The sequence below is a fragment of the Phodopus roborovskii genome, unplaced genomic scaffold, assembly GCF_943737965.1.
Source record: "Phodopus roborovskii unplaced genomic scaffold, PHOROB, whole genome shotgun sequence".
NCBI classification, from domain to species: domain Eukaryota; kingdom Metazoa; phylum Chordata; class Mammalia; order Rodentia; family Cricetidae; genus Phodopus; species Phodopus roborovskii.
In genome coordinates, this window is record NW_026126585.1 from 16,334,846 (window position 1) to 16,359,290 (window position 24,445).

The window sequence follows — 24,445 nt, forward strand, 5'->3', positions numbered from 1 at the left end:
AACACCATCTGGCAAGAGCCCTCTTCCTTATCCTGCTGTACCTATCCCAGTGACCTTCAACTCTGACTCGATGTTGTACCTGGGTGTTTAAATGCTACAGAAGAAAACATTCAGATAGTATCGCATAGTATTAAGATACCCAACACCAGCTGTGGCTTCTATGCTACCTGTGATCGGATGCTGCCCCCCTCCAGAGTCCTCTCTTGCTTGGTGCTGGGGATTAAGTCCTCTCTTGGTGCTGGGGATTAAGTCCTCTCTTGGTGCTGGGGATTAAGTCCTCTCTTGGTGCTGGGGATTAAGTCCTCTCTTGGTGCTGGGGATTAAGCCAGGGTCTTTTGTAAACTGAACTATATACTCCCTCATTTCTTTCTATGGCCATTCTAACTTTATATTATCTTTAAGTCTTCAATTCTATCTTTTGTTGGTATGTTTGTTTGTTTTTGTTTTCTTTTGAGGAAGGGTTTCTATGTAATCCTTGTTGTCCTGGAACTCTCTCTGTAGACCAGGCTGGCCTCAAAATCAGAATTCCACCTGCCTTTGCCTTTCTGGTGCTGGGATTTAAGGGGTGTGCCACCATGCCCAACTTTCATTTCTAGGTTGACTCTCTTTCTGTCACAGATTGCTTAGAGACTATCAAGGAGTAATTATTTTTTCCTCGGGGTATAGGTTCCTCTAGATGTCCCAGTCTACAGATGCCACCTGCCTAGGACATCTCAGGCAACTCTATCCCATACGCTTCAGACCCATCTGGGGACAATTTTCATTTTTTTCCTTTCGCTTCTTGGTCTCCCCTTTCAACCTATGAGCATGTTTCTTTCCCAGAAGAAAACCAAGCCGAATGAGGAGGCTCAGCGCTCAGGAGACAGAGGCAGTATGATCATGACTTTGAAGCCGGCTTGGCCTACATAGCAAGTTCAAATACCAGCCTGAGCTACGTGTGAAAACCTGTGCCAAATAATAATACCTTTTGTAATCCTCCATACTCCTCCGCCTCCTGCGTTATACTTCTCCTCTGGTTGATGTGCTTCTAGAACGTGTCTTTTACTCTTCAAGCCTCTGGAGCCTCGTTTAAACTCCCACGGGCTCCTCTTCCTCAAGGAAAGCAAAGCAATACTCTCCCCCAAATAATTTAGAATTGCGAACTCACTTTATTTTGGTTAAGATTTAGTTTATTTTTAAACTATGTGTATGCTTGTTGTGGGTATGTGCACGTGCCTGCCTGTGCGTCCCCTGCATCGGGGACCCCCAGAGCCTGCTGGCTGGGGGCGGGAGAGGGGAGCAGGCGGCGCTGAACACGTGCATGTGGCAGAGGCCAGAAGAAAGCAACAGACCCCCTAGGCTTACACACTTCTGGGGAGTTGCCTGATCTGCCGGCTTCTGCCTCCCAAGTGCCAGGATTGAGGGTTTGCACCACCAGGCCCGGGCTTATGAACTCTCTTTTTGTATTGCTTTCTCCTCCATAGAACCACACAGATGCCCTCTACTTTCTACTAGATGGCTGTCCTCTTTGTGAGCTCTTTCTAGCGTCTACTCCTACCAGCCTAGGAAGGCCGTTAGCCCTTGTCTCCTGGAAAGCTGCCTGGGTTTATTGCAGAGTTTCTGCATTTAACAGACCGAATGGTAGCATTTTCAATGTTTCCTTGAGGTAAGACAAGGGGTGCTTAGCTGCTCTTTCCATGGGAACTTCGGCTGGGAGGGGCAGTGGGTATCACAGCTGAGACCCCCCCCCAACGCCTGAAGGGGTTCTCAGAAGGAAAGCTGAGAACCATGGTCTTCACAATGTGATAGGGAAATGGGGGGGGGGGGCAATGAAGGAAGGCAGCTGAGAATAAGATCCATGGTTGAGAAAGGGCACTTGGAGATCCGAGTTATTTTGCAAACCAGATGCAAACCAGATGCCAGTACTGGGTGGGCGGTTAGGAAAATGCTTGACACAGGTGCTTTCTGGGAGGTGCTCAGAGAAAATAACAGTTTCAAAGTTACCTTCCTATCTTAATTGGTTTGGAGGTTCCTCTGCTTCTCCCCCACGCCCCGCCTCAGGTCGGAAGACCTTCCTTGAGCAAACCGTAAAGAAAAGTGCCAACACAGCCTCCCCATCTGCATCTCCTCCATCACGGTGGTAGTTCTTTCGAGCATCCCCAGCGTGCATAATTATGAGAGAAATCCCTCAAACCGGTTAACCGAACGCCCACCCCGTGTCCCTTCCAATAGGGTGATCTGGCTTGCTTGCACCTGACCTCAGAGCAAAGGCTTCCAGCTGGAAAGCGACGACCATCTATCTATCCGCTAGCGGGGAGTAGGACTGCTGGCCCCGGGGTCCGCTCAGGACGCCCAGCACGGTGCGGAGGCGGGAGGAAGGGAGGGCGGGAGGGAGGGACGGAGGGAGGGAGGGAGCCGAGGTTCCCGCCGCCCCGCCCTCCCGGCTCCGGGCGACGCGGCTATTCGGCGCTGCGGCTGCGGCGGGCGGCCTGGGCCGCGGTCCTGGCAGGAGCCGGCGAGCCTCGCACGCCGTGCAGTGCGCCGGCTGTCCGGGAGATGGCTTCTCCACGCTCGCCCGCCGCTCGCGCTATTGTCTCACCCGGGGCCGCCTAACTGACTGCGAGCTCGTGCACACTCCCGGCACACAGCACCGGGCCCGGGCCCGGCCCCCACACCCATCGATTGCCTGCCCGCCTGCCGGTGCGTCCCCTGCATCGGGGACCCCCAGAGCCTGCTGGCTGGGGGCGGGCGAGGGGAGCAGGCGGCGCTGAACATCAATCACACCGGGGCTGGAGCCTCCGAGCGAGCCGGGGCGTGGGAGCCCAAATCGCCCAGCCACGACAGTCAGGGTGTCGCGGTGGAACCGGCCACCAGCGCAGGTAGGACCAACACTCGGCGGTGAGCGCCGCCCCGGGGCTGCAGAGCGCCCAGCTAGCCCGGGGCGGCGAGGGCAGGGCTCCCGCCCCGAAGCACCAGCGCCGGGGGCAACAATGGCAGCGCCGAGAGCCCAGCCGGTCCCCGGCGCCCGGCAGGTTGCTCGCCCCCACCCCACGGCGCACCAGCCACCCGCGGCCTCGCGGGCGGTCACCCGCCGCCGCCTCCTCCGGAACACACTTCCCGGGTGCAGCCGTAGGGCGAGCTGAGCCGGGGACCGCTTTGGAGTCGGTTTGTTTATTGGTTTGTTTAAGAAAGGGCAAAACGCGTCCTGGAGTGGGGGTGATAGGAGTGGCGCTTCCTGTGCATCGGGTGAGAAGTCAGCGTCCACCCTCCGGACTGTGTACATTTTTTCGGCCAGGAGGAGGGTAGGGTTGGCCTTATAAGGATAATGCAGCAGCCAAAGACTGGAAGCTTGCAGGAGAGACTGGGACTCTCTAGCCGGAGTCCCCGGCCCCTCCGGGAAGGAGCTCCTCTTCTGAGCTGTACTTGTCCCTCTCCATACATCAGCAGTTTTGGTGTTGTGGTGTGTTAGAAGCTCGAAGCCCCAGCAAGGCTGCCAAGCTGGGCTGGGGTGGGGAGTCCAGGGGCTTGGCAGGCTTCTGGGATGTGGAAAGAGGTTACCAAATGTGTGAGGTTAATGCATACACCCTTGTTGGCTGAGGTTGAAGTGTGTGGAATCTGCCGTCGCTCTTGCCCATTCTGGGTAACCTGGCCCTACATCTCACCTTCCTTTTGGGATCTCTGTGGTTTCCCTGTCCCAGCCCACCAGTCATGCTCAGGGTGGAAGTCCCATTGTCTCTGGCTGCCCTGGTATTTTTATTCAACTTGGTCGGAGAGTTCTGCAGAATGGACTGATGAGCCCTAGCAGGCCCAAGATTCTTTAGCAGGCTACCTGGGCTACCAGAAGTGGACTAACACTGCCCCTCCTCTCTCTAAACTACCTGCTTGTCCGGGAATGGCCAAGCCGATATAAGCAATTTGCACTGAACTCCAGCCCCGAAACAGTCCTGAATGAAAACCTACTCTATTTGCTTCCCTTAGGCCTTGGAAAGATATTCAGGAGAGAAATGGTCCAGGAATGGCAACCCTGACCCACAAATATTCTCCCCATTTCCAGCTGCAGCTGGAGCTCCTAGAGCATTGTCTGTGGGCCAGAAGAACTAAAGTTCCTCCGGAGCCTGGCCGTTCCAGTTGGGGCTGTGTCCATGGAAAAATTAGGTTGAGGCACCTTTTATAGTCTGCCTGGCAGCTAGCATCTGAGGACACAGTGGCTCTGAGGGGAGCCCTGGACCCAGGCTGTGGCTGCTTCTCTTCTGACTTTTGGGTGAGTCCAGGGTTTGGCTTCTATAGTTCAGAGCTTCCTGCTGAGTGCATGGGTGTGTGTGTTTCTGAATCTAATTGAGCTCCCAGGCCTGGCCAGAAGACAGCCTACCCCCTTTTCCTTTCCAATGGAACACTGGGTAAGGAATGGCCAATTGGTTTATATGGGGCCCTGGATGCTTTTCTGGGGTGATCCGTTGGATTTGCCCTGTGGTCTGGAATGTCTGCTTTTTTTTTCCCACTCCAAGACCTATTTGTGCTCCTACAAAAACTCCACACCCTTGTGGGCCTTTAGGTCCCTCGTGGTGCCCTGCACCTGCATTTTACAGGTGTTGTGTGACAGTCGGGGCCATTGGAGAGACAAATGGAGGAGTGTCCATTGCCCTGGGTGTGTTGCGACTAATCACAAACCCCAAGGTCCTCACACCTTCAGGGTGTGCACTTGGTCGACACCACGAGGAATGGTAGAGAAAGTGGTCACGAGGCCGGGCTTTGGGTGAGTCCTGGTGAGACTTACTTTCTAGACGTGTGATTTCATGTTCATATTTGTGAAATGGGAGGAAAAGTCTCTGTGGCTCATAGGATTATTTTAAATGTGTTGCTTCCCCAGATGAAATGATGTGTGCAAAAGCAGTCAGAAGGGGCTGGAGAGGTGGCTCAGAGGTTAAGAGCACTGGCTGCTCTTCCAGAGGTCCTGAGTTCAATCCCCAGCAGCCACATGGCAGCTCACAACTCTCTGTAACTCCAGTCCCAGAGGATCCAACACCCTCACACAGACATACATACATGCAGGCAGAACACCATTGCACATAAAATAAATAAATGAATTTTTAAAAGCAGTCAGAAACCTGTAAGGAACTGCACAAAGGTTAGTTATGGCATCTCTCCTAAGGGAGGAAGAACAGTCTTGGGTGTGGATGGAGTGGGTTGAGGGGAATATGGAGTAGGGAAGCGTGGCATGATAGTATAAGTACTATTCCTTGTGTGTTCCTCTTTAAATAGAGCTGACAGATGGGAACTGGGAGAGAGAGATCCTCCAAAGGCTGTGTGTGCCTGCTGCCTGCAGACAAGGCAATGCTGACCTGGCCCAAAACAAAACAACCGTAACAGCTAACTAACACTGGTGTCAGTCAGCCGGAGCGTGGCAGAGGTGGGCTGCTCATAGCTTAGTGTCACTGTGAGAGACAGAACAGGTGGACAGCGGAGATGCAGCATGAATTTGTTATAGTTTCCCTAAATGCCCAAAAGATGGCACCAGACTGGAGCCACCTTAGATAAAAAGCTTCTTAAGGACAGGGGCTTAGGAAGAGCCCACACCCAGCCCCAGCACTGCTAAGCACCCCTAGGTAGGCCCCCGCTGTTCGGAAGTGGAAGCCTGAATGTGAGAATTCCTTGGATCCTTGGACTCCCACCTACTTATAAGGATAATCAGATCGAGTTATTTTGTCATCTTCTGGACAACTCTGGTAGTGGATCTGGGCTTAAGAGGCTCTGGGAAAAGGAGGACAGCTTTCTTGTTTCAGTATATTCGAATTGCATTTATTTGGTGTGCGTGCGTGCGTGCGTGCGTGTGTGTGTGCGCGCGCACGCGCGTGCGCATGTGCTTGTGTGTGTGTATATGTGTGCCTTACCATGCATGTGGAGGTCGGAGGACAGCCTTCAGGTATCAGCCCTGCCTTTCACCTTGTTTAAGCCTGAATCTCTTTCCTGTGAGTAAACCATGAGCCATCCAGCCCCTCCTGGAGACCCTCCTGTCTCTGCTTCCCCATTCATTGCCCAGCATGGGGTCTTAGCTCAGCTCCCAGAATAGAGGGCAGCAAGCTTCCCTCCCCACCCCCATCCCCCACTGGGCCATCTCCCCAGACTGGCGTCTGTCTGGTTTTGTAAAACGGATGTGATGGATGATTCTTATTTCTTCTGATCGTACGAAGTGGTAGAACTGAGAAGGATCTTGACGGTAGCCCCCTTGAGAAGTGGCTTCAGGGTCACAGCTTTGCTAGCTGCCCTGGGACCTGATGCTGGCACCAGGGCTGGGGACAGAACCTGCTCTCCTGCTCATTCAGCTGTCTCTTACCTAACCCTGCCACAGGCTTCCTTGTTGGGAAATTCCCCTCAGAGCACAGGGAATGGAATTTACTCACCCTGGTTAAGCAGACTCCCGACTCGGGCTGCTATTACTTCTTCCTGAGAACTCCCTAGAGGAAGCCTCACATAGGATCGCATTTCAAAGAGAAGTCAAAGATCGCATGCCCCATTGGAAATGTAACCCTTCACTGTACCTCTCCTCACTATAACTTCTTCCAAACATTGCTTCTCTCCCTTACCTCAGGGCCTTCCCAACCCGTTCCAGACCCGTTCCAGACACTAAGCATCGCTGTCCCCACAGACTTTTTGTATGTTTGTATTTATTTCAGACAGGGATTCACTCTATAGCCCAGGCTGACCTCAAACTCAGTATGTAACCTAGCCTGGCCTTGATCCGCCTGCCTCTGCCTCCTGAGTGCTGGGATTAAAGGCGGGTGCCTCCACACTGGCCCTAGGAGTTTTCTTAGCTGTACCTTGAACCCCACACAGAAGGGTGGAAAAGGGTGCCCTTGGGCAAAAGTTCAAGTTCACAAAAAAGCGGGAGCACATGATAAATGATGACACCTACAGCCTCGCCATCTGTAGTGTTCTTAGCGTCATCTCAGCATCCTCTCCCTGTTCTCCAGCCTCAGAGGAAGTGGGTGAGGTGGCTGGTAATGGAACTATTTCCCTTCAGAGAAAAAGACCAGACCTAGCAAGATTAGTTAGCAGCGTTAGGAAACTTGCCCAAGTCATTTGTGCTGGCTAGTGTCTTTATTTATTTGGGTTTTGCTTGTTTGTTTTTATGTGTATGAGTGCATATATGTACATGCCTATGGAGGTCAGATGAAGAAATCAGGTCTCCTGGAACTCGAGCTATAGGTGGTTGTGAGCCACCATGTAGTGCTGGGACTTGAACCTGGGTCCTCAGCAAGAGCAGCCAGTGCTATCAACGTACTGAGCCATCTCTGAGCCCTGGCTTATGTCTTTAATCATAGTGCTTGGGGGGGCTGAAGCAGGAGGATTTGAGGATAGTGTGAGATGCATAGTGATTTCCAGGCTAGCTTCGTCTGCTGGCCACTGGACCATCTCTAGCCCCTTTTCTAGTTTGTTTATTTTTTTTTTGGTTATTTGTGACAGGGTGTCATGTAGTCAGACATCTTGAACTCACTATGTGGCTGAGGCTGGCCTGGAACTCCTGACCCTCCCAAGTGCTGGGGTTACAGGCCTGCCCTGCCAAGTCCTGCTCTGGGTTATTTGCTTTGAGGGGAGGAATCTGCATATTGAAGAGGGAACTTGGTCTTTGTTGTTGTGTGGCTTGGTTTTTGAGACAGGGTCTTACATAGTGAAGGCAGGCCTCATACTCCTGCTCTTCCTGTCTCTCTCCCATTGCAATGCAAGGCGTGTGTAACATGCCTGATTTGGCCCGTTTTTTGAGTGGCCTGGTCAAATGAAGGTATTCTGGTGTCGAGGGAGGGCATGGGGGTGTGTTCTAGAATGACTGCCAACATTAGTGTGAACATTTGGCCCATTGCAATGAGCCTGCATTTCCATGTGAGCCTATGTTTTTCCCCTATTGGTTTGGAGAGTCGGAGAGGATGATGAATTTTGGGTTCACACGAGTTTCAGTTTAACTCTTGATCCTATCATTTCCCGGCATTGTGACCTTGGGCAGAATGCTTAATCCCTCTCCTGTTTTATAGTTCCCTCACCCATAAAATACGTATAATAATATCCACACTGAAGGACTCTTTGTATGGATCAATAAGACAATACCTAGCACAAAATACCAGAGAAATAAAGGGCCAACTTCCTCCTTCCTTCCGCTGCCTCCGTACCCCTCCCTCAAGCGCTGACAAAGCGCACTGGCATCTACGTGCTGTGAGGTATTTCCCTGGACCCTGTGGATTTATTTCCTTGCTCCCGTCACACCCTGGGTACACTCACCCAGACGGCAAGCCGTATCGGCTGCTCCCCACTGAGAAAGTTGCTGCTTCCCTTGGGAAACCCTGGGTGTAGGTCCCAGGACAAAGGAGCTGGTGGGTATGCTCTGTGAAGTCAGGTGGACCCCCATCTGCTAAGGGACCCTGTTACTAAGTACCCGTTTAGGCTCTTTCTCCCTTGGGACCGACCTTCTTATGCAAACTGGGGGGTTGGTAGCTGGCGTGAAGGTGTTAAGTCGCTTACCTATGTATGAAGTGGCACCACACACATTGCCTGTCACCTCCCTCCCACACCACCGCCCATCACTTCCCTCTTTGAAATTCTTTATGACCTTACTGCAGAGACTCGAACACCAAGCAAGGGTGCGAATCCCGTTCACAAGGCGCTCCTGCTCATCAAGGCTCACACTGAGCAAGGCATACATACCGAGCGTAAGGAGAGCGAGAACAAGAAGATTGGAACGGGAAGAAGAGTGGTCGGTGGGAAGGGAAAGAAGAGGAGAAAGTAAGTGTGTGTGTGTGTGTGTGTGTGTGTGTGTGGAGGGGGCACGCCAGTGTGTGCTTGTGTTTGAGCATGTGTAGGGGGACAGTGGCAGCTGGGCTTTGAGGCCTGATTCTGGCATGGGCGGGAAACAGGGCCTGGGTAGGTCCTACCCCTCTGTAACTACACATGCAAGGTTGGATGCAAACTGACCTATCCCTGCCACATGTCCAGGGTTAGCCAGCTGAATATGGGGAAGCCTGGCAGAAGCCCTTGAGGTCTGGTACCATCACAAGCTTGCTTGCTCCCCAGTCTCTTCGTGTGGCTTGAAGGTCCGGGACACTGAGCGTCTCCAGATCTTAGACTCCCTTAGGGCTCTACACCCTGAATCCGGGCTTTTCCCTCTATTAGAATGGATGCAGTTGAGCTCTTCTTGGTCAGCACTGTAGTTTGGGTCCTTTACTGGCTTAGAGCAAAGGTAGGCTATCCTCTGTGTTGGCACAGGGGAGAGGAGGGCCTTTAGCTGGGAAGCTGAGTAGCCACTGGGGAAGGTCTGGTGGCCAGCTGGATCAGGCTGCGCTGAGAATATCGAAGACTGGAGTTCGAGACAGGCTACATGATGAGCAGTACTAGGAGACCATTCTAGAGAGAAGCAAGGGATTGTGGGCTCAGGAGTAGAGACCAAGGAGGCCTGCGCTGAAAAGCTAACCACCTGTCTCTGATGTGTGACCACCCCTCCCACCAAGGTTTCCAGGGCGTGGCGGGCTGGGCTTTCTCCTTGGCTTGGCTCTGCGTTTTGAATGCAAATTGCCCTGGCCGGTTTCTCACCTTGGTCTCTAACACCCCAGTGCAAATTGCTTTCTAATGCCTGCCTTTTTTTTTTTTTTTTTCCTGAGCAAAGATGCAAACTGGTTCACTTTCCTGCGTCTGTGTTCTTCTTCTTCTCCTGTCTTGATGCTATGGTTTCCTCATGTCTTCCAGGATCAGGAAATAACTAGCCATCCTCGGCGCTTACAAGAGGAGACCTCTGGGGATAGGCCATCTGGGGTCTGCATTTTGCTGGGGTGCTGAGAAGCTAGACACTGCATGGGAAGGGCCAGGGCTGTCCCTAAATCGGGGTGGCTGTTTGCCTTTTTCTTCAGGGATAACCTAATTTTCTTAGACGACTTCTTGCCAGCGACACTAATAAGAGTATGACCTCAGAGTCTAAGCCATCTCTCTCTCCTCTTCTTAAGAAGCTGATGGTTGCCAGGCGGTGATGGTGCACGCCTTTAATCCCACGGCTTGGGAGGCAGAGACAGGTGATCTCAATGAGTTCCAGACCAGCCTGGTCTGCAAAGGGAGTTCCAGGACAGCCAGGACTGTTACACAGAGAAACCCTGCCTCGAAAAAGAAGAAGCTGGTTTAATCTGATGGTGGGATGGGGGGGATGGAGGGTGAGCAGATGTAGATACAGGAAGAGGAGGTGGATGTGGGATAAGCCTGGAGTAGGAGGAGAAACAAAGAGTGTGATGTGTAGGGTGGGAAAGGTGTGGGGGGTGGGGCTAGAGGAGATTTCGGGGAGCATGCTCAGTGTGTGATCCCTACAGCTTTGGTTGGGGGGCGCTAAAGGAGATTTCGGGGAGCATGCTCAGTGTGTGATCCCTACAGCTTTGGTTGGGGGGCGCTAAAGGAGATTTCGGGGAGCATGCTCAGTGTGTGTGATCCCTACAGCTTTGATTGTGGGGCGCTAAAGGAGATTTCGGGGAGCATGCTCAGTGTGTGTGATCCCTACAGCTTTGTTTGACGGGCGCTAAAGGAGATTTCGGGGAGCATGCTCAGGGTGTGGTTGCCTGGGGATGGCTCTAGTGTGTCAGGGATCATCATGCTGTGGGGACAGTGAGCAGGGACATTTGATGCTCCGCTGTATGGCGACCCTGGTGACACCGCCGATTGGGGACCGCGGTGTTAGGAGTGGGAAGACATCAGAGCAGGGAGACACGTGGGATAGCGCTCCCCAGCAGAGTGAAAGGAGCTAGCTCCTGCGTGGTGTCTGCTCCTCTTCCTATCCTCATCAATGGTGGCTAGGCCTGCCTGCAGCCCTTTCTGCTTAAGTTCTTTTCAGGGCCAAGGCAGTGGCAGACAGCCCACTGGTTCCCACAGTCACACTTAGAGCCAGTCACCTACAGGTAGGACTACCACAGGGGGTTGGATGCCTGCTGGCTTTCTCTGCTCTGTGTGCCCTGAACTCACAGAGATGCGCCTGCTTCTGCCAAGACAGAGATTTTCTAGGAAAGTTGTTACCAGGAATTGTTACAATTCAATGGTTTCCCCTAGTGTGGGACCCAGCAAAGACGTTCACCTTCCAAAGACGGTCCTCCAGGCATTGTCTCTCTGCCCTCTGGCTAGTTCCATGTCTCTGCAAGTTGCCCAGAATACATTCCCGTGTCTCTGCAAGTTGCCCAGAATACATTCCCGTGTCTCTGCAAGTTGCCCAGAATACATTCCCGTCCCCTTACCCGGGCATGGACCTAATTTGACATCTTTCAACTCTGTCTCCTTGCTCTGTGCAGGCTCTAATGAGGGCTCAGGAGCCACCACTAACGCAGCAAGGTGGCTAGCTCCTGCCTTTTGTCCTTCCCTCTAGGAAAGCCTCCAGTCCAAGCAGGGCATCTCTTCTGTCCCCTGGCACGACTGGAGAGGAACAGCTGTAACCCGTTGGTGGCCTCTGTTCCGTGCGCTGGATTTTTCTAGGAAGTTTTCCCACCCATTAAAGAACCCCAGGGAACTGGGGAAAAACTGACCACAGACAGGAAGTGACATGGACAGGTGGCCGTCTGGGTTTTGTAGGAGGCCTCTGTTTGCATGCAGCAGACAGTGTGTAGAAGATAAGCTGGGGAGGGAGGGTGGCAGGGAGCGAGGCAAAGCATAAGGAGCTCCTGCCCTGTGTCCCCCCCCCCCCCCCCCCGTCTTTCTCTGTCCACCTCCAGAGCATAGTCCCTGTAGCGCTGTGGGGAGACCAGGGCATCTCACTGTCAGAATATGGATGCATGGTGGTTTGGGGGATTAAGGATGGGGTGGTGTGGGAGTTGCTTGGAGTGGGGCCCTCTGCTGGGGAGGCCTTGTTCCGTAAGAGGTAGTCTTCCTGGGAACTTCCCTCGCCTGCGCCCCCAACCCCACCCCACCGTCCCACCTCTCTGGAGGTGGAGGAATGGGAACAATCCTGTACTCTTCAGAGGGAATCCGAGGATGGACTGAAGGAGTCTAGCTGGTTTGGGGGACCTTGGTGAAGGAGCAGGAAGCAGGGGCCATGGAAACAATGAGCCCAGTGAAGCTGCTTTAATTTGGCTAAAAGGACACTAGCAAGGGAAACGACGCGGATTCTGTAGCCTGGGTTAAATGAACACCGCGAAGGAGAGTCTACACCAGCTAAGAGAAAGAGCGTGTATGCAGTGAGGTGTGTGCTTGTCTGTTAGGGTCACTATTGCAGAGGGAGCATCCCAAGGCAACTGGGGGAGGAAAGGGTTTATTTATTCTGCTTACATTTCCCATTAACAGTCGTCAGTGAGAGAAGTCAGGGCAGGAACTCAAACCCTGGAGGCAGGAGCTGACCCAGAGGCCATGGAGGATGCTGTTTACTGTTTTACTCTCCAGGGTTTGTTCAGCTTGCCCTGAACCATCTGCCCAGGAATGGCACCACCCACAATGGGCTGGGCTCTCTGCTGTCAATCACTAATCAATAAAATGCCCTACAGGCTTGCCTACAGCCTGATCTTATGAACGAAGTTCATAGCCAGCACAGGGCTTAAATACAGAAAGAAGCAGGCCTTTCTGATCTTCCTAGGGGGAGGATTTGGGTCCCTGGCAGGAGACCCAGGGATGGTCTAGCTGGAGCTGGGGAGGAGCGGGAAGAGCAGAGCAGCAGGTGTGTGATATGACCAGTGGGGTTCCTGAGGAAAGCTCCTGAGATTCTGTGTGGTCTTCCCTGGAGAGAAGAATCTGGAAGCCAAAGAGGTTAAATCCTTATGGCAAGCCACAGGAGCTGGGTCATATCTGTAATCTCAACATTTGGGAGGTAGAGGCAAGGTGGATCAAGAGTTCAATACCAGCCTTGACTACACAGTAAAGTAAGGGCAAGCCTGAGCTTCATGGGACGCTGTCTCGAACACAAAGCAAGCAGCAGCAATAACAATGAAGGGCACGGTGGCATACATCTTTAATCCCAGCACTTGGAAGGCAGAGAATGGTGATCTCTGTGAGTTTGAGGCCAGCTTGGTCTACATAGTAAGTTCTAGGCCAGCCAAAGCTGGAGAGCCTGTCTCAAAAACAAATAGGAAAGAGAGAATAGAGAAGGCGAGGTCCTAGGATGAGTCCTCATTCCTGAGCAAAATCTACTAAAAGCTGGGGCGCGCAAGGCTATGAGCGCAAGGCCCTCCATACTTTTACCATCTGGTTTGAGGGTGTTCCATTATTCTTGCTCTGTAAAGTAACCCAGGATGTGTAATACCTCTCTGCTCCATGCCCGAGGAAGGGTCGGATTATTTTTTCTCAACTTTCCTTCCTACCTATTTTTTGTGTCTTTCACATCATGGGTCTCCACCCCGTCCATTTCATTCCCCCTTCCCTTCTTATCTGCCCTTACAACCTCCCACTACAAAGTAAAATACACTTTAAGAGGAAAAAGAAAAACCAATGTTTTCATGGAGGCTGTCGTGTGACACAGAGAGTCTCAAAGAAAACCCCTTTATCCATCTATCTTTACTTCAAAGTGTTCATTGCAAAAAGCCGTTGGTTTGGTTCGAGGCCTCTGGTTTCTGCTACACTATGGATTTGATGCTGCTGGTCCCGTAGACCCAAAGCTGCAGGATCTCCATGACATAGGACAACAACTGGATAACCAAGAGGAGCCCCAGTGAGGGCCCGGCATTATAGGGGTTCAATTATCACATCTGTTTATCGCCTTTGCTGGACTGAAAGCTCCCTGAAATTACATTCCAGTTGCCTGGATGTTTCTTGTGTTCTGGCTTGAAGGACTTTGGGGAGGAAATAACCCAGACCCCTTGGGTTCCTCAGATCTTGAGCAGAGAGCTACAGTGACACAGCTAGAAGCTTGTCTGTCTGTGGGGTGCCTCGGGCCTCCCCCTCTGGCACAGGCTCTCAGGAGGAAGGGTCTGCTTTCTCCCCGCTCTCAGACTCCGAACCATCATGGCATAGTTCTACCCCAGCTGCATGGCCTCCTGGCCTGCCCCTTGGCATTTGTGGCCTCCGTATAAACCGAGTGTGGTGCCTGGTTCTGCTTGGACCCTGGCACCAATCTACTTGACCATGAGCGTGTTCTCTCCCTTCATCATCCGACTGCCCTATGTTTGGGGGGAGATGTCTTTTTACCCAGCTCTTGTCTTCTAGAGAACCCCTCCGCTGTGATGTCAACCCAGCTACACCTCAAAACACTTGCTATATGTACCTTAAGTCACTTGAGAGACTAGTGAAGTACAGGGAGCCCAGGGACTCGGCCTACGGAATGAGGACTTCACTGGAGGGACCGGGAGTTTATATGTTTGAAATACTTTCCCAGATACCAATTACAGGCCTTCGAATATGGACTATTGGACTGTGGAGGAGGCCATGTCGTCCTGCGAGTGTGACGTTTCTGTGGGTGTGCTAAGAGCCTTCTGTTTACACAAATTGCCCTTAGGAGATCTGAGCGGAAGTATTGATAGCATTGCTTTCAAATGCTGAAGCAGAACAAGAACGCAAACCGGTTTGTGCAAGTGGGAAGAGGAAACCGGCTGGCAGCAAATCTCCTCTTCCCAGAGGCCTCAATGGCAGTTTGTTCTTCCCCTCTTTCCGTCCTGTGCTGGGGATCAAACACAAGGCTAGGCAAATTCTCTACCAATCAGACACACAGCCCAGGCTGTTGTTTGCTTTTTTTGATCATTTATTTATTTTTATTTTATGTACATTGGTGTTTTGTCTGTAGGAGGGCATTGAATCCCCTGGAACAGGAGTTACAAACTGTTGTGAGCTGCCAAGTGGGTCCTGGGAATTGAACTCAGGTCCTCTGGAAGAGCAGCCAGTACTCTTAACCACACCACTGAGCCATCTCTCCAGCCTTTTTTGAGGCTTTTTTGAAAAATTCCTACTACTCTTTAGAACCAATGGAGCAGAAATTCCACTGGGGAAGGGAAGAGCTTCTCCATTACTTGAATAGTTGGTCCCCGTGCATGGAAAATGTAATTCTGAGTTCTTAGAGGAAGCCAGGTCACTGACTCCTGGCTGATTGCTGCATTCTGTCCCTTTCCTGTATTCTCTGAGCCTTGCCTCACCTCAGAGGCAGCAGGCCTCTTTGTCCTGTCTCCTTACTTCCATGCTGACAGCCTAGTGGTACCCTTGCCCACCGCCTGGGGTGGTTAGAGAGGAATACCCATATTTCCTCTGTCTGAATTCTAGAGTAGGAGGGGCCTGAGGGATGGGGCCTGCTTGGGCTGCCCCTGAGCTTTTCCTATGGCTTTGGGATTCTTAGAGAATCTCACTTTAGGGAATCAGAAGGCATGACTGACTGTAGGGATCTCAGAAGTGGAAGGCACCTTGTCTAGCGTTTTGGTCCATCCATGCACCCCCCTGCCCTGCCGACGCCACACCAACCCAGCCCCATTCTGTATTGGAAGGGCTCTATGAAAGGACACACACCATCTGTGCTCCGGTTACCCATCTCCATGTCTACAGAAAGTTCCATCCTTACACTCTAGTTCATAGCCATACCCTGCGGGAGGATGTTAGTTTGAACTCGAGGAGGTTACAGGAAAGGGGGGGAATGGTCTAGAGGGCCAAGTGGACCAGAGCAAGTGATGATCTGGACACATGCGAATTCCTCCTAGTGGGGCAGCCAAGGGTTTTGGGAGTGGCTTTCCTGGGACCGCTCCCACCACACAGTGAGAGTATGTGGAAGGGAGCGTCGGCTGTTGTCCACTCTTTCCTCAAGCTTCGCTGAGAATGGAATGGAAGAGCGAGCTGGGAGAGGCATTGCTTATATGCCAAAGTGCGGAACCCAGTTGGGAAGAGGAGAACTCGTGAAACCCGAGGAATGAGGAATGAACATCACCCTGCAGGAGGTCAAATGGGCGGGGCATGAGGCCAGGCGGAGGAAGAGGGGCTGAGGGCAAGTGTGGGAAGAGGCAGGAAGTGGAGGGATTATTGTCCATGTCCTTAGTTTTCTACTGCACAATGGTGCCCAGCCAAGGCAAGTGTCAACACTCTGCTTGTCCCAGCTCAGGGCTGCAAATACAATCGACTTCTGGATTAAAAATCTTCAACTGGGCTGGGGTGTAGCGCTGTAATATAGTGTGATGGCCCAGTCAGTCCTACATTGAGCATTTTCTAGCGTCATGTCTCTGTAAAAGCACTAGGGTACTGTTTTCTGGGACCGTTTTCCCTCTTCTGGATAAGGAAGCCTGGATATCTTGTCCTGATCTAGGAGTCATGCCCCCACCCCCACTGTGGGTCAAAAATAATCTTTAAGGCGCTGCTGTGGAAGGGTAGGGAGGTAAGCAGGCAAAGGGCAGACAGCTGCTCTGGGCTAGTCTGTCTTTGGGGACCTGCTAAGTACATGGAAATCACACACAACGCCAGCTGTGGCTCTGGCCAGAGTCCTGCCCTGTGTCTGCCAAATTCTAGAGGGTGCCAGAAGGGCACCTCAGCTGAAGGGGGACCTGCCTCCAATTTTGAGTTGAGTGGAACTTGCCACTCAAGGGCCGGGGATGTGGTTTAGTGGTAGACCACATGTGTAGCATGCACAATGCCCTACTTTCCATCCCTGCTCTCTCTCTCTCTCTCTCTCTCTCTCTCTCTCTCTCTCACACACACACACACACACACACACACACGACTAGACTTACCTAGGCATGGCGGTGTGTACCTGTAATTCCAGTACTTGGGAGTTAGGGACAGGAAAAGCAGTAGCTCAAGGACATTTTCAGCTATGTAGATACAGATTGGGGTGGGCTTAAAAAAAAAAAAAAAAGACACAAATGCACAGATCTATCTGGACATTTCTACAGCCGTTTTCAACTCTGGGGTCATGTGGAATAAGTAACATACGACATGGCTTTGTTACCCCTTGGGTGAAGCTGTCCTAGAGGGTGAACAATATCTGATGCTTTTGTGAAACTGTGAGCCTCCCCGATGCTGTTATAGAAGTGAGTGCTTCACACCCCCAGCCAAAACACACAGAGGAAGCTCCTGGAATGCTGTGTTGCTTCTGTTTTTTGGAGACAGGGTCTCTCTGTAGCTTTGGAGCCTGTCCTAGAACTCGCTCTTGTAGACCAGGCTGGCTTGGAACTCACAGAGATCCTCCTGCCTCTGCCTCCTAAGTGCTGGGACTAAAGGCGCCCAGCTGTTTTATTTGTTTTTTTTTTTTTTTTTTTTAAATACCATTACCCCACTGCGGACCAATTAAATCAGAACCTGTCGAGAGTATGTGGGCGCCGGTAGCTGTGAACTGTCCCTCTGCTCCTGAGATACAGCTCCAGAACCGCAGGATGCACTAACCTTGTCATTATGAGCATTAGATCAGTGCCTCCCGACTCTTTTCCGTGTTCTGACTTCAGAAGCAGAAGCCTGGAGCCTGGAGCAAGTGGCGGGCTCTTGCAGCTGAAGACAACTGACCTGAGCTTCCTGTCTGCTTTCCTAAGGGCTGAGAATCGATATTTTGGCAGATCCATGCTCAGGCATCATGCCTGTCTCACCTGTTGTTGAACTTCCAGTAATTATAAAGTCTGCTGAGTAGAGCCGTGTTGTGCGTTTATATTTTGCTGGGGTTTAATTGGCGTGTCATGTGCAGCATATATTTAAAGTGTACAGCATGATAAGTCTGGCGTGTGAACGAACGAACACACTGGCGAAATTACCACCATCGGCAAGGTAATGAACGGCCTGCCGGCACAGCTCAGTGGTAGAGTGCTTGCCCAGCATGCGTGGGCCAGAGTTGTGATCTCTGCAGAAAAAGGAGTGGTGGAGAGAAAAAAAAAAAAAAAGATAATGAGCATATTCATTGCTCCCCGAAGTTCCCTATGGCTTATGGTAATCCTTCCCTTTCCTTCCCCAGATAAGCATCCATCTGTCTTTCCTCTCAGCCGATCAGTCTGCCTTTTCAGAAATTTCCTGTAAATGCGATGCCACATACTTATCCTCTTTTGCCTGACAGGTTTTATTCAACAGAGTTAATGTGAGACTCATCTACGATTTTAGATTTGTCAATAATTCATTCATTTTCATGGCTAAGTAGCATCCAATCATACATATGTAAATGGACCGCTTTTGTTTTGAGATGGGGGTCTTATGTAGCTCAGGCCGGTCTTGAACTCCTGTTTTTGTGGTTTTTCCAGGCAGGGTTTCTCTGCCGTAGCCCTGGCTGTCCTGGAACTTGTTCTGTAGACCAGGCTGGCCTTGAACTGACAGAGATCCATCCGTTTGCCTCTGCCTCTGGAGTGCTGGGATTAAAGGCATTCGCCACCACTGCCTGGCACCTTGAATTTTTTATGTAGCTGCGGTTGACCCTGAGCTTCTGATCTTGCTTCTGCCTCCTTAGTGCTGGGCTCACGCGTAACCACACCTGGTTTTATGTGTTTCTGGGGTCAAACCCAGGGCTAGGTGAGTGCTCTGCTAACAGCCTCTGTCCCCACCCCCACTTTTCACATTTCCAAAAGACTCATTCGCCTGCTGGTAGATATTATAAGTAAAGCTTCCATGGTTACTAATTGAGGCCTATTGTTATTTACTTGTAGTGCTGAATGGTTTATTATTTATTTGTAATGCTGGGTATCCAACTCAGAGCCTGTGCAAGCTAGGCAAGCATTCTACTGATGAGTTCCCGCCCCAGTCCTATATTTAACATCCGTGTACAAGGCTGTGTAACCGTGTATAGGTGAGCCGTACGTAGGTAGACTAGTGTTCGCCTCTATCAGAAGCTGCTTAGTTTCCAAGGGGGTTATGCCATTTTACATTCCTACTAGCTGTGTGTGTGTGTGAGAGCTGGCCTCTTTTCTTCACTAATTTTAACTTGTAGGTCTATGTACTTTTACTGTATGCATATAACCGTTTTTGCCTGTATGTATATATGTGCACCACACGGTGTCTGCTGCCCTTGGAGGTCAGAAGAGGGCATTGGATTGCCTGGATCTGAAGTGACTGGCAGCTGTGAATCACCACATGAATGCTGAGACCTGCACCCAGGTCCTCTGCAAGAGCGGCCACTGAGTCATCTCTGCAGCTCCTTTTTGATACATCTCCCTTGTCACCCAACCTGGTTATGAGCTCCTGGTTTCTGCCTTTCCCTCCTAAGTCCTTGGTTTATAGCATGTGCCAACGTGCCTGGTTTATTTATTTATTTGTTTTCACATACAGCACTGGGGATCAAACCTATGTCATTCTGCCATTAAGCCTTGCAGCCAGAACCCCTCCCCTTCTAATTAAAGGAGACGTCATTATTATTGTGTGGGCATGTAATAGGAGCAGGCATGTGAGTGTGGGTGGGTGGGTGAGTGTGCTATGCCGCGGTGTGTCCATGGAAGTCGAAGGACAACTTTCAGTGCTTGGCTCTCTTTCTGTGGTGAGTTCTAGTGATCAAACCCAGGTCAGCGGGCTTGTGCTGGAAGAGTTTTTACTCGTAAGCCATCTCTCTGCCCCCAGTATTAGAAATATTTAGGCAGTGCTGGGAATGGAAACTAGGGCCTCATGCCCGCTGGGCAGACAGACATTCTGCCACTGTGTTCCAGCAGACAACCATCCTCTTTGCCTGAAGAGACCCTGCTTCCCACTTTTACTCATGGCTGATGAAAAGTGCCTCTTTGGGACAACTCCTCTGATCTCCACGTGTGTCCATGGCCTTCGTGCCCTCCCCTAACAACAAGCAAATACATAGTTGTTAAATAAATCATGTACCTCTCTCTTCCCTTGAAGCACGTGCAACAGGAAAAAAAAAAAAAAAAAAAAAAAAAAAAAAGATAGGAGTTAGGACCAGAGAAGGAGATGTGTATGGCATGATGGCTCGATAGACGTAATAAAGTAATAAAGTAGCCCTGGTGTTTCTCTGTCTTTCTGTTCTTCTGTTGTGGGCATTGAAGGAACGGGCACTGGCCCAGATTATGTCACCTTATTGTCACGATATATGATTATTAATAAGTCTCACTTTGTAACTAAATTATGTTTTTTACCCCTTCCTTGCCTGCAGGTCCCAAGACAACATGTACCAGCCACCCAGGCCTGACACTGGCAGGAAGTAGAAGGCTTCGTTGTCCCTTGTGCCCATACCCTCATCATGTCTTCGACTCAGGGCAATGGGGAACACTGGAAGTCCCTGGAGTCGGTGGGCATCAGCCGCAAAGAACTGTCTATGGCTGAAGCCCTGCAGATGGAGTATGACGCCCTTTCCCGGCTCCGACATCACAAGGAAGAGAGCAAGGCCAAGCAGAACACAGAACCCTCTCTCATCAGCTGGGAAGAGCCGGTCTCGGACTTCTATAACAAGCCAGCAGGCAGGGGGGCAGACCTCAAGCTCTTGCGTGGTCTTTCTGGCTCTGATCCTACCCTGAATTACAACTCCCTCTCCCCACCAGAAGAGCTCGCCAACTCTACCTCCCAAGACCCCCAGCCTGGCACAGATCCCTGGCCCAAGGGCTCTCTGCCTGGAGACTATCTCTATATTTTTGATGGCGCAGATGGGAGGCTCTCTTTGTCACCAGGTTCAGGCAACACAGAGGGCTCTTGCAAGAGATTATCCCCACCTCCTCTGCCTCCTCGGGTCTCTGTCTGGGATGCCCCTCCCTTGCCTCCCAGAAAGGGGTCCCCCTCACCCTCCAAGATCTCTCAGCCTAATGACGTCAACAGTTTTTCTTTGGTGGAACAGCCACCTAACAAACTGTTAGGGCCCCAGGACCCAGAAGCGGAAGAGCTGCCTGATGGTGGGGGGCGGCGACACATGCTGGAATCTGTGGACTATGATGGCATTAATGATGCAATCACAAGACTCAACTTGAAGTCAACTTATGATTCGGAGATATTGTCTGATGCTACCCGGGGCTGGAAGGAGGGTCGGGGGCCCCTGGACTTCAACAAGGACACCTCTGGAAAGCCTGTGGCCCGGAGCAAGACGATGCCCCCTCAGGTGCCTCCCAGAACCTACACTTCCCGATATGCCAACCGAAAAAACGCAACGCCTGGCAAGAACCGCCGGATCTCTGCTGCTCCGGTGAGGACCTACCTACCTGTGTGTTCGTTCAGAGCGTGGACTGCTTCCTCTTTGCCATTCCAAATTCAGATCTACCATGCACTCACAGGCCCCTTTAGTCCTCTCTTCTGCTTCTGCCTTTGGGACCCTTGGGCACTTCTGGTGGGTTCTGGGAGGGATCCAAGCTAGGTTTTGTTATGGGGGGCTGGGCCAGGAGTATCAGGAAAGGTCTGGTTCCTTTCCTAGGCTAAGTTTCAGTGTCTTGGTCAAAGCAGCCTTTGGGGGAATCGTGGCTGCTAATAGGTCCTTCCTTCATGATGTACTGAGTTAGGCATCACCAGACTAACCATTGACTCTGGTTGAACGGCAGGGTGGCACTTGAGCTGTTTGTTACTCCTGAGGCGGCGACCTGTCAGCTGCCACACAGGGACCGCACAGCCCTGATGACCGTCCATAGTGTTAGTTGCTTGTTCTGTGCTCTCAGAATACGGGATCTCCACAACAAGCTGTCCCACGCTGCAAAGCCACACAGCAAGACTCTGGGATTAGACCCTGGGCTTGTTCCAAAGTCTTTCCCTCTCTTCCTTTCACTTTCTCTTCCTCGCTGCTTTAATTGTGGTAAAAAATATATGTGACCTAACATTTACCTTCAGCCATTTAAGGTATATAGTTCAGTGGCATTAAGTACGGTCATACTGTGGGGCTGTTTACTTTTAGCCATCTTTCGCCACTGAAGATAATTAGAAGAAAGACCCATCGGTATGGTAATAATGCTTTGGCTTATATCAGTATACAGTATAAAGCTCAAAGTCCACACTTCATCCCAGGTGGCTTCCACGGCAGCCTCGATATGTTTCTGGCCCATGGAGTGTCAGGAGTATCTCCAGAGGGGGGACCTGAAGGCCACCTTGCTTTTAGGCCTGACTTCTGGACACCCCATGAGGCAGGAGGCTGCTTCATAGCCTGGGACTTCTGTAACTACTTATGCCTCCTCCGTCCACCCCCCCCTTCCTCCTTACCCATTGTCTCAGTGTCCTGGGACCTTCCCACCTCATGTCCAGCCTTAGGGATCACTTCCAACGCTGCATAGCTAGCTGCACAGTCCTTCCTTCCCCTGCTTTTGCCGATGGAGCCCCTCAAAGCCCAGTCAGGGTGAGCTGCAGCCCCAGCAGCTTTTTTAAAGGCTCAACTCAGAGGTGGGGCTGCTCCTGCTATTTATAGGGATGGGGAGAGTCATGTCCTTAGCTTAGTTCCTTGCACAGAGCCGGGCCTGCTCACAAGAGTCAGGCAGCCTGGGGTAGGTGGTCATCTTTGTCTTCCTTCTCCCATCTCATGTATCACCAGAGTACCGAAACGGAGCCGGATCTGGTCCGGAGTCTCCTTGAAGAAGCAAGGGCAAAGCAAAAAGCTCTTGCCAGTTCTGGGGCTGGGGAAGCAGTGTGGCAGCGGCCCCCCCCACCTCACGTTGGGGCAGGGGCTCAGCCTGCTGGGAGGGAAAACCCCTTGAGCTCTGTACCTATACCCCCACCCCGCCTCCGCCGGGCTTCCAACCGGAAGGGCCCTTCTTATCCCAGGCCCACTGAGCCATCTCAGGAAATGGCCGGCTCCAAATGCCAGCCTGGTACCCCCGCTGCCAGCCTCTGCCTGGCAGATTCCCCCGGCCAGCATCGGACGATGCCACCAGGGCCTGCCAGCCGGGCAAACGTAAGTGGCTTTTGTTTTCTTACAGTGCCAGGGAATGGTACCGAAAGGGCACGGAGTGGCCTTCAGTGGCCGTCATCCTGTTGTTTTCCCTCTGCCTCTCTTGCCTCTCCTTTCTCTCTGACTCTCTCTCATAGGTTAATTGCTGACGACAGTGGTGCTATTGTTTGCACTGGGGACACAGGCATACGCTTGGCAAAGCCAGGGCCTCGCATGCCAACTGTCCCCACTCTTGCCGTCCCCGTCATGTGCTGCCTGCCACCCCCCCCCCCACTCTACACGCACCCAGGGAAGCAAGACTGACCGGGGGAGGGGGGTGGGGACACGAGGAAGCAGTCAGAATATTCAGAGAGGAGCTTGGGTGCTGCCTTCTGCCCTGAGGGACAGGAAGAGCATGGGAGCAGCTGAGGGGTGATGGGAGGTGAGGAGGTGAGGAGGTGGCACACACAAGCCAAGGCCTCGGGCACCCACATTCCCTCCCCGGTGCAGCTGTTAGACCCTGCTGCCTTTACCAGATGCAGCCCGGGACTCCACGGGGACAAAGCCTCATTCCTGGGCAGGCCTGTGAGGCCTGTCGGTACCAGCTTTCTTCCTCCCCGGGACTCATTTGAGGGTTTCCTGTGTGTTTGTGAGCAGCTCTGGGATGGGAGATGGTTTGGGGCCTTGTCTGAGGATCCCAGCGCCGCACGCCTGTCCTGGGAGAGGACATGGGGCCAATCCGGGCAGGCTGTCTGTGGCCTCGGCCACTAAGCTGCTGAGAAGCACAGGTCCTGCTCTGACTGAGAAGGCACACGACTGAATCCTACCCGCTGCTGAAGGGCTCAGGCCTTGAGTCTGGGGCCTTGGATGCTGAGGCTTTTGTCCAAGGCCAGGCCTCCCTGGGGACCATTTGGCCTGACCACCTGCCTCGTCTAGCTTAGCTCACCCGTGTGTCTCCGGGAGCCTTCCCGGAAGACTTTGCCCGCTGGTGGACATCAGCACTGTGTTACATCCTTGCCTGACTGGGCTGGTCAGACATGTCCCCCTCACAAAGCAAGTATGGCCACTCTTATCCACTGCCCAGCTTCCATGCCCAGCCCAGGCTTCAACTCCTTTTTCAGTTCCGTCTTTGCTGTCCTAGGTTGACAGATAATGTATTTCTAGATTCCTTTCTTTCTTTCTTTCTTTCTTTCTTTTCTTTTCTTTTTTTTAATGTTCCTTTTAATGTTGAGTCAAAAGTCCTCATGCACAGACTGTCTTTACACCCTTCAAAGGTGGAGTGCCATGAGGGAAAAACCCTGAACCTTCTCCTCTTCCCTTAAGGTGGGCTCCCGGCCCCACACCACGGCCAGTGGCCACGAGTTGTTTGAGGTCTCAGAGGAGAGAGATGAGGAAGTTGCTGCATTTTGCCACATGCTGGATATGTAAGAGCCCAAGGATGGGATGAGGGAGGGGAGGGACGGGGAAGGTGGTGGGTACGAGCCTGCGTGAGTGCTTGGGTGCTTGGGAGGATTCTGAGTCTCTGGCAGAGGCCACCCGTTACTTTAGGAAGGAGGAAGTTTGTAATAAATAAACTTTTCCAGAGTGGGAGCCTTCCTCCAGCAGTTTTATATATATAAACCTGCAGGTTTTTCTGAAACTTAAGATGTTTGCCAGATGTAGTGACTCATAACTTGAATCCCAGTACTTGGGAAGCAGAGGCAAGAGGATCTCTATGAGTTTCAGGCCAGCTTGGTCTACATAGCAAGTTCCGGGCCACCCAAGGCTACACAGTAAAACTCTATCTCAAAAGAAAAAAATAATTCCAATTTTGCACATTTTTAGTAAAATTCACAAACC

General features: G+C 51.9%; 1 protein-coding gene across 2 annotated transcripts in view; it reads left to right on the top strand.

Annotated features, from left to right (window-relative positions):
• The first annotated feature begins 19,979 nt into the window (after positions 1 to 19,979).
• Pik3c2b (phosphatidylinositol-4-phosphate 3-kinase catalytic subunit type 2 beta) overlaps positions 19,980 to 24,445 on the top strand; it is a 41,880-nt gene continuing 37,414 nt past the window's right edge. Inside the window, exons 1-2 of one of the 2 annotated variants that reach the window (XM_051203919.1) lie at positions 19,980 to 20,947; positions 23,930 to 24,030. In XM_051203919.1, the coding sequence (XP_051059876.1) occupies positions 20,018 to 20,947; positions 23,930 to 24,030 (1,031 nt within the window). In that variant the 5' untranslated portion in view covers positions 19,980 to 20,017. Of the gene's footprint in view, positions 20,948 to 22,468; positions 22,631 to 23,929; positions 24,031 to 24,445 lie in introns of those variants that run through there. The other variant, XM_051203920.1, reaches the window with a different exon arrangement.